Raw genomic sequence first — 10079 nt, 5'->3', positions numbered from 1 at the left:
AATACCAGTTAACTACCTCATGAATATAATCACATGCCACAGAGCTTAGATAATCCTTCGAGTAACAGACCCAACCCTACAACGGTTAGACTCAAACGAAAGTTGCGCAATAGAGTCAAATCCATCACTCTGAGATTATTTAACCTTTACAACGTGTGACTTGACATATTCACATAATAGTTAACTCGTATCACTAAGAGTTCCATAAAGCACAAAGCAAGCAACATTCGTGCAGTAACACTCCAAGCCATAGAATAACCAAAGAACATCCAAGCTCACATACTACAACTCATGCTAGGAACTTCCACTCTCATTGTAGGTTGCCTTATGCATGCAAATTATACAAAATACAGGATCAAATAGACTGTCGAATAAAAGACTCTACCCTAGGACCACAACCAAACGAGGAACAGGAAATAAGGCCACATCAATCATTCTAGGGCTATGTGATCCTAACCGTATAAAATTTTTGAAGTATACACTTAGCAATTACTGATTCCAATACATATTCCCACTCATGGAATCCAATGCTTCCTAGGCTACAAGGTATTGCATATCAGACCAATCTATCATGCAATTCCTGAAAGTATCCCTAGCCTTATCCTAGCATGAAAACATTCACATCATATAACATATCAACATGTATGGGTATCGTGGGAATCACTTACTTGAGCTTGGCTGATTGCACGCATCACACCCCTTTCTTTTATTAGAAAAACCTTTAATGAAATATTTATTTTATGAAAAATCTACCAAACCCTCAGTTTGAGTTCAGACACACCCGAGAGTATGCCTGAATCCCTCAAACCAAGGCTCTGATACCAATTTGTAACGTCCCAAAAATTATGAGGTAAAATTTTCATTTTAATTCAACCGAAACACCAATTATCTTTTTATTCAAACATTCGAAAGTATATCATAATAAAACAGTCATCAGAGTACAATCCCAAAATCGTGATATTGCGGAAACATGGGTGGATGCGCTGCGATCAAGCCAGACCCTTCCCTTTCGAACCGGAAGTACCTGAAATCATAACCATAAAACCGTAAGCACAAAGCTTAGTGAGTTCCCCAAAATACCACATACCATACATACCATTGGGCCTAGCCCGCATATTGGGCCCAACCCACCATAATAGGCCTAACCCTGCCAAACCAATGGGCCCAGCCCAACATACAAATGCAAGAGGCATGTGTGACAACTAACACCTTATATAACATACAATGGGCCTAGCCCTTACTGATCATGGGCCTAGCCCAACATACAAATAGGCCTATCCTAACATACCATGCAAGAGTCACAAAGACAACTAGGATAATAGATCCTAGTGGGCCGACATTAGTGCCTTCGACCCACGGGTACAGTGAGGAGACTCACCTCAATCAGAAGATAGCAAATCATGAGCCCTAACCTGCTGCACAACGACTCCTCACACTGAACACAATCAATACCAATCCTCATTACATTCTTAAGGTCAAACTCATAAGACATGAGGCCCAATAATGGCCCAAGCCAAAACTAGGCCCACTAATGGCTCAAACAATAATCTATCTTCCTAAAGGGTAAAAGACCATTTTACCATTCCCATAACTGGCCCAACATCTCATAGTCCAATCCCCAAAAGTCTTAAGGCCCAAAAGCGCAAAATGAACATCCTGGGGAGTACGCCCCACGTACTCACCCCGAAGCACAATGTACAAGTTGCCGATGCATGAACCACGTATTACGTTGAGCGTACTCCTACGTATGCCCAACGTACTCATCAGAGACCCAAAATCCATAATCAGCTCTTATTGGGTTAAGTCTAGAACGTCCAAACATAGATCTGACCCTAAAGAGATGTCTTAAGTCATAAAGTTCCTGACTTTATGACTTTGCATGGTTTAATGAGGTCCAAATCATAATCTACGCTTCCTAATCTTCATAAAAGGCCACTAATACTTGCATGAAGGAGTTAAACCCCACAAGATGACATTTTTATACACCCACAACCTCATAAATGTTAAGATCCAACATTTTAAGCTCTTGGAGTAGCTCATACTCACAAGGATGACTCTAAGGACCAAAAGGAACTCAAAACATACCCTAGACTAGATCTAGCACATATAGTCATCAATTTAGAAAATTTATACCTCCTGGAAGTTGATGAAGATGATTAGAGCTTAAATCCACAGGCTCCAAGCCAAGCAATGCTTCCAACAAGATCTCCTTCTTCTCCAAAGAACACCAAAATCACACCAAAAACCTCAAGAATGCTAAAATGAAGGCTAGGGTTTCGAATCTAGGGTTTATAGAGATGGAGGATGAGGATAAGAAGGTTTGGAGTTGAGTTAAAGTCATTAAATAGAGTCCAAGACCCTAAATTAGGGTTTGCATCTGGCTGGAGTACGCTCAACGTACTCCTGGTACGCCCAACGTACTCCAGTGGGCACCTGTGATCAGCCTACCTAGTACGCCCAGCGTACTAGGCTTAGCCTTAAAGCCACCAAACTTCCGATTCTGACGGTCCTTATATCAATGGAAAGGTAATGAGAAGCTCTACATTATTATCAACTCACTCTTGCCTTAAAATTTTCCGAACTTAAATTGAAAATCCATAAAGGCCCGAACTGTCACTTTACCGGTATACCCTTAGGCTTAAAACACAAACCAAACTCTCGGATCAACTAATCTACATTATCCCCACCCAAAGGGGGTCTAAACCTTTCCTTCCCCAAGGCCCCAAGCATTATGATGATTGGTCCTCGGGTCACGACCCTAAATTAGGAAATGACGGTGTTACACATGTGTAACGCTTTCGAAAGATATCCTAAAAATGCCACTTTTCAAAAACCACATAGACCATTTGTGAAATTTAGTCAATAATTAATTAGGTTTAACACAACAAAAATAAGAATAAAAATCACATATAATATATATTTAAATGTATTATATATATATATATATATATATATATATATATATATATATATATATATATATATATATATATATATATATATATATATAGACTTAGGTTATTTTGTTTTTACTAACTATTGTGTGCTAGAATGCACAGATCTGGACCAACGGATGAAATTAATCAATGTACATGATTTGAGAGTGTATGATATTACAATGGGATAACATGTATCATATAATCACATAAATTTTAGCAAAAGGGTATTTTGGACAATTAACTACAATTATATAAGGGAATTTTCGGATTTTTAGGGATAACTATTTCTCCTAATTTTAAAAATCTGAATTTTTTAAATTAATTCAATTTTAATTCTAACGTAATTTATAAACATATACAATGAAAACAACCAAAGCTAAAGAAAATCGATGTGGAGTGATTGTTTTTTTTTACCTTTGACTTTGGAGACAAACTTTGTAGGTTCATATTTTCATCGAAGACATCCTATATCTTCAGATTTATCAGCTTCTTGAACTCCCTTTTTCCTAAAACTTATGTTTTTTTAATACATCAAGCCAATTTTGTTTCATTTATCTGGTTCAAGTATCCATCTTGTGTTCTTTTTTCCTGTTGATAAGACCAAAGCCAAAATTCACCATTACCAAATTACATATCAAAATTTTGCTAAAAAGAGTATAAGAATATGATTACCTGTGATTAGAAGTATATAGGAAGTCCGTATGATGTTTTGCAACTAAAAGATATATAAGAATATGTTTACCTGTACAGAATAATGGCAATTCAAAAATAGGAAGTAATTACCGTGTGTTTAGCATTCAAATCAGATTTCATAAGCAAATTAAATCATCATGTTTATGCAATAACTAATCATAAGCAAAGTCAAAATAAAGAAAATAAACGCCTCATTAGACCAACATAAGACTAGATTAACAAAACTACATTGGCTAATTTTCAAATTGGTATAAATACTTATCAGTAGACATCATGTTTATGGAATAACTAATGATAAGCAAAGTCAAAATAGAGAAATATAAAGATCTCATTAGGCTAACACCAGACCAGATTAACAAAACTACATATTCTAATTTCCAAATGGGTATAAATACTTATCAATGGACATCATGTATAAATGAATGGATGAAATATTTGATTCAAGCATTTTAACAAACAGTTGACGGGCAATAATCAAATGCCTTCTGAATTTTAGAAATTACAGTAAAAAGAATGGGTCTTGCATTGGGAGTCTTTGGAGTTGTTCTAAACACTAAAAAAATGAAAATAACTGATTAAGGAACTGTCTAAATCTGCTTAAGATCAAAAGCTAACACCAGCACCATCTTGCTGGAACAGTCCGTGTCACCGGCCTCCATGGTGGTGTCGACTGTTTTGGTGGTTTTTCAAGTGAATTTTGATCAGATAACGAAAAGAACTACCTGAGGTCGATGGAGAAGCAAGGAAAAAGTTACTGGGAGTTGTTTGAGAGTTAGATAAATTAAAGGCAGGGAGGAGAACTGGTGAGGACCGCTGCTCCTTCTTCTTCGGTGAACTGTGCCGACAGGGCCTGCTTAGGATTGGAGGTTGCTTCAACTGGCCATGACGCTGATTGGGTCAGTTTGTCATCAAGAATAGAAGGAAGAAGAAAGGTTAGGTTGGAGATGGCAACAACTTCGGTTGATGTTGGGCTCTTTTCTGGTGATCAGGAGGAATAAGAGGGTGAGGGAGTTTAAGGAGATGAAAAGAGGCGGAGCTATGTCGATGGAATGAACAGAGGGGTGATTGGTAGGGTTTTAAATTGATTTCCCTTATTTAAAAGGGGTATTAAATGTTGTCAATAATTACTAAAATTAAATAAGTAAAGATTACTATTATACCCCCAAAACAATTTATTAATTATTTTAATATTTCCTGAATTTTGATTGGTCCTAAGAGGCACACAATAATTATTAGAAACATTTGAACCTAACTATATATATATATATATATATATATATATATATATATATATATATATATATATATATATATATATATAGTGATAATATGATTTTATTGTTAGATTCTAAAATTGTAACGAGAGAAAAAGAATGAATGAATGAAGGTAGGTGATGGGGGGGGGGGGGGGCGGGGGGGGGGGGGGGGGGTTTAAATGCACACAATAGGTAGATTGATATTAAAAAATATTAGGTTAGAACCCGTTGGAACCACAATTACAAACTTAAACGAATTTTGATAGTTAAAAATATAAAAGATTATTGTAATCTTTTAAACAAAAAAAACGAATTTAAGAGGAGAAAATATGGATCAACGAATTAAAAAAATGGAATAGCAATCAATAGAAACTAATTTAACGAGTTATAATGTCACAAAATATGGCAATGGTCACAAAATATATAAACCCAAAAAAAATCAACAAGAAATTATAAGTACATTGTTATTACCGGTAAAAAGGGAAGTATAATGTCTATATTGGTAAACATGGTAAAGTACGTTATGATTTTCCTAATTTTCCCTTAAGTACACACATTATACTTTGATATATTTTCCAAAGTATGTTTGGTAATATTGGTAAAAATCAAAAGTATGTTGTTATATTGGGTCAAGAAACACAATATGCTACCATATTCGAAACAGATCACGGCCAAACTCATTAAGTCATTAATCCCATTAAGCCAATTACGTCAAACAAAGTATGTTGTATTAAGTCGAAAATAAACAACCATCAGTTCTCGTGATAGAAGTTAGGGGAAAGGATAGAAATGTCATTTCCATCCAGAAGACATTCTTGCCTCTTTTCATTAAGGTTTTGGTCCATGTTAGCATTCATAAATCGGGTAAATCAAAACCATGCCAACGAAAAAACCCAACCATTTTTTTTTTACCTTTTTAGCAATGTACTTACAAAGTACAAACTGTTATAACCAATCAATTTTACCTTTTAGAAAAAAAAAAACATCAAAACATCGTGTTGCTTAAATATACATAAAAGTATGTTGCCTTTTGCGCAAAATACCAACAATTTTGTAAAAAAAAAAAAAAAACATACTTTCACTTATAGCAATGTACTTTCAAAGTACAACACTTTAATAAGAACAAATTAAAATATAATTAAAAAGCAAATGAATTGAACTGAATAACTCTGAGTTAGCAAAAGAAAAACAAGAACATAGATACTGAAACTAAAAGAACATAAAGAAAACGAAAATTTTTGATGATTTAAAATTAATATGTCAATAAGTGTAAACAATCCAATCTCTAGCAAAAATACCTTACTAATCTGGAATAATAGATAATAATAAATTAATAATAAGTTTAATCTTAAATATAAAAAGTACTATTCTTTGCCTGTCAAATTGTTTTACTACTGATTAAAACGTATAAAAAAGATTTTTCATTCATCTCAAAAGAATGGAGGAAGAGGAAGCCAAAGGTGATGGAGGTTGAAGAAGAAGAAGACATGGGATTCCAAACTTCACTCAAAAGAATCACAAGTTTTCATTCATCACAGTCTAACAATATTCACAAACTTCACTCAAAAGAATCACAAATCCATATTTCAGGAAAGAAATAGCAAGCAACTTTCACTCTTTACTCACGACTGCCTATAATACAAATTACAAACCCTATTCTGTAAGTGTGAAAACAGTGTATGACAAGGATATTTTAGTAAATTCACAAGTCCAAATACAACGCTAGCATTTTTCGTCACCAAACCAGCTGCTTTTCTCTTTGGGCCCTGTAGGCCCATCTTCGCCATACAATTCATTTGGTAACTTATCGAATATATTTTGTGCTGAACACCGAAGAGTTTCAGGCAACCGATTCAAGATTCTAGTAACCTCAGCCCGCGAATCATGCACGGTTGTTGGGCCCCACTTTCTCATAAACTGTAACCAACACGGTTCATTAACAACCCCCTCTCCTAGATACTCCGCTGCCACAATCTCATAATCTTTACTCGAATCCAATGCATGATTACTCCGCGCAGCGGAATTCCTGATTCCAATCCGGAGATTCGCAGACCCTTGAAGAAACTCCCCTGGATGAGGGTAATTCGCGTGTCCGTTTCTTGACGAATAAACAATCGGTTTATTACCTTCTATGAACTCCAAACCGGAAGCATCCATCCACACACCCCCACTATGCTGCGAGAAATACACATTCCATAGTTCTCCCGTGAAGTTGCTTACACGAAGGGAAACATGTTCCCAATCCCCCACATGCTGTCCAACTCTTGTGAGAGGGTAATTCATGATTCCAATCTTTATACACCCCGGCCCGTTGAACGGGCAAAAAATCCACATCACAATATCCGTGAAACTCCCGCCTAAAGCGGGCTTTACATGAACGTAAACCTTCGCGCTTTTTAAATCCCCTTTCTTGATTTTCTTTGCGGTTTCATCTTTAGGCAAATCTATCCAATATTCACCATCGTTTCTCTCACCTTTAGGTAAACTTGAGCCCGACGGGTCGATCCATTCGCCTTTCGACCCGCCTTTTTTATGCAACAAAGCCTCTTTTTCAAAGAACCAAGATACAGAAGATGGAAGGTAGATCTCATCAGGGTGGAAGTAAATAGTTGGGCCATAATGGTTTATAAGGGCATGAATCTGGTCAAGATTTGGCATTGAGTTTATGTTATCGTTTAGATTCTTTAAGCAATGAATATTTAAGTCCTCTCCATGACTCCAAATACAACTACAGAAAAAGGTACCCACTGGAACACTTTTTTCATGCATTCCTCGATGACATGGTCTTGTTTTCCAGACTGTAAATAGTGAATCTGCTATTTTGGAGTGTTTGTTGAGTAGTATACAGTGAGGTTCGCATGTAGTTGTAAGATCCTCACGAACACATCGGATTTCATTCAAATCAGGCTTTGCGGGCTTATTTGTGACAATGAAACCCAAAGCTTTGTAACCCTCGGGAGCTATAGGTAACCAGAAGTAACCATGGCCATGGCTATGGCCATGGACATTATTGTCTTCTGTCCAGTCATCTGGACACCAAACTAACGTGTAATCTGTAGGCTGGACAAGGGCGGGCGATATAGTCTTTTTTACTTCACGGGCCACGAGTAGAAACCCTCGTAGAGGTTTTTCATCAGATTGACTATAGTGACCTAGGCAGAAGTATCCATCTGGTATATCAACAGGCTTAAAGAAGTTGACACCTTTTCTTCTATTCTTTATGTCGCTTCCCCATATGAACTCGAATTTGGTGATTTCACGAACTTCTAATTCTCCTAGATTGATGGATCCAGTAGCAAATCCATGACCTGGGAGAACAAATGTAAGATCATGAATTCATGCTTGAACACTACTGTAATGACCCAGAGTTATGGGAACACTAAGCAATTTGAAGGAAGAAGAACAAAGGTAAGAACATGATTTGTAAAACTCTAGCAGAAGTAATCGCCAAAAGATATGTTAAAGGGGGAGAGTACCGAATTCACTATAACCTGCACATCTGGTTCATGATCACAGTTAAATCTCAGCATATATGCACAAAGACACACATGAGTACACTATATGAATCACCTAATTCATTAATTAATCAAATTACAAAACCTTGAAACTCGATATGCAATAAGAGTAAGCTAAAAAAGGTTTGGAACGAGAAATTGCGAAATACCTGGAGGCCATTCGGGAATCGGGGAAGGGAGAGAGAAAGAATCGATATCGGGAACCGCCACATCGGTGACCCTGTTCCAATAAAAGCATCCACAGCCCGACATCTCTCTGTTTCTCTCCCCCAGCAAACAATTTAGATGATATGACGATTTGATCTGAGAAAGTTTTGGAACATTAATTTAGGTTAACATCATCTGTGTTGTTCTTTGGATATTTTATGCATACTTTAGATAAAGAACATCTGTCTTGCTGTTAAAGATTGAAAAGGATATTGGTTGATTGATGATGATGTCGGCGATAACGGGAAATATTACCGACAGGCAACGGAGTTGGCAACAGATTCAATTCGTAATTCTGCCCTTTAAATCCATTCCTTGACAATTTAATTTGTACAATTTTGATTAGGGTTTATTATTACAAAATCCGATTTTTATTTTGGGAAATTAAATAATCTAGCAACAATTTGAGTTTTAGTTAACAAAACTAATCATTTTTTTTAAAACTAACAATTTCCTCTAGAATGCCCATTCTAGACCAGCAAAAACGGTCCAAGTTCAATACTGTAGCCCAATGTTATATACATATGAGTCTCACATATAAAAATTCGGAATATACGTTCCGAATTTTGCAATTTCGAAGTTAGTTCGACCGTATTTCGAACCTAGTTTTCAACATGGATTTATCAAATCAAATGAGATATACTCTTTAAGTTACTTGCATTTGAGTTTACAAACAAGTATATGTATTCCGGAATGCGTAGAACACTTCGGAATACAATAAACGAGTCAAGAATATTCATTTTTTGTATGTTTTTTTGTTGTACATATATGAGACGCATGTAAGTATCTTATAGTGTGTTTAGGATCAGTTCTTCAGTCCGGAAGTATGTTTCCTAAGGAATCCGGAATGGTACTATAAGTCCGGAATACGAAGAACGTAGTCCGAACACGATAATCTATTCTGGAATGATGTTCCGAAATGACCATCCGGAATAAATATTCATTCACTTTTTTTTTGTTTGCTATTGTTTAATAACCTCTATTAGTCCAAAGACGGATTTGCATGAATGTTGTTAAAAAAGTGGGTTTTAAGGACGAAAAAGTTGTATTCCATTTACAAGAGCTTTCAAAATTGCGTCCGATAAAGGTAAAATTGAATTACAAAAATTTGTAATAAAATTTGTATTTTATTTTTGTGGTAATATATTAAAATGTTGTTGAAATTTTATTTTTGCATATAAAAAACCAATATGTTGAGTTAGAAAATAAAATAAAAATAAACCAGCAAAGGCACCTATAAAATTAGGAAAGAAATAAAAAAGGGTGTTAAAGTTTAAATTAAAAGCAGATAGAACTCTGAAAGATGAGACCGAAGCAAGTTCAGACAAACCTGTTATTACAGACTAGTTGAAAATATTTTTTTTTGTTATGGATATGTTTCAACAAGTTGGTTTTATTATTGGATACATTTATGCAAGTTGATTTTAATGCGTATGTTAATATATTTTATTTTTAGTCTCCAACATCTA

At 35.5% G+C, this 10079-nt stretch overlaps 1 protein-coding gene across 1 annotated transcript; it reads right to left on the bottom strand.

The window, feature by feature from the left end:
- Nucleotides 1-6389: 6389 nt before the first annotated feature.
- Nucleotides 6390-8891, bottom strand: LOC145132462 (hypothetical protein At1g04090-like). The gene is made up of 2 exons (XM_079067243.1): nucleotides 8553-8891; nucleotides 6390-8196 (listed from the first exon to the last, which is right to left on the bottom strand). Exons 1-2 carry the CDS (start codon nucleotides 8653-8655, stop codon nucleotides 6611-6613), a joined length of 1689 nt encoding a protein of 562 aa, XP_078923369.1. The 5' UTR covers nucleotides 8656-8891; the 3' UTR covers nucleotides 6390-6610.
- Nucleotides 8892-10079: the final 1188 nt, after the last annotated feature.

The sequence above is a fragment of the Lactuca virosa genome, chromosome 8 (genome assembly GCF_052849685.1).
Source record: "Lactuca virosa cultivar CGN04683 chromosome 8, Lactuca_virosa_CGN04683_v6, whole genome shotgun sequence".
NCBI classification, from domain to species: domain Eukaryota; kingdom Viridiplantae; phylum Streptophyta; class Magnoliopsida; order Asterales; family Asteraceae; genus Lactuca; species Lactuca virosa.
Note: the sequence above shows the minus strand (reverse complement) of the source record. Positions and strands in the feature narration are given on the sequence as shown.

Coding starts and splice junctions, on each gene's coding strand:
- LOC145132462 (XM_079067243.1), bottom strand. CDS start 8,655: ATGTCGGGCTGTGGATGCTTTTATTGGAACAGGGTCACCGATGTGGCG. Junction 8,197..8,552: donor GATTCCCGAATGGCCTCCAG/GTATTTCGCAAT, acceptor TTGTTCTCCCAG/GTCATGGATTTGCTACTGGA.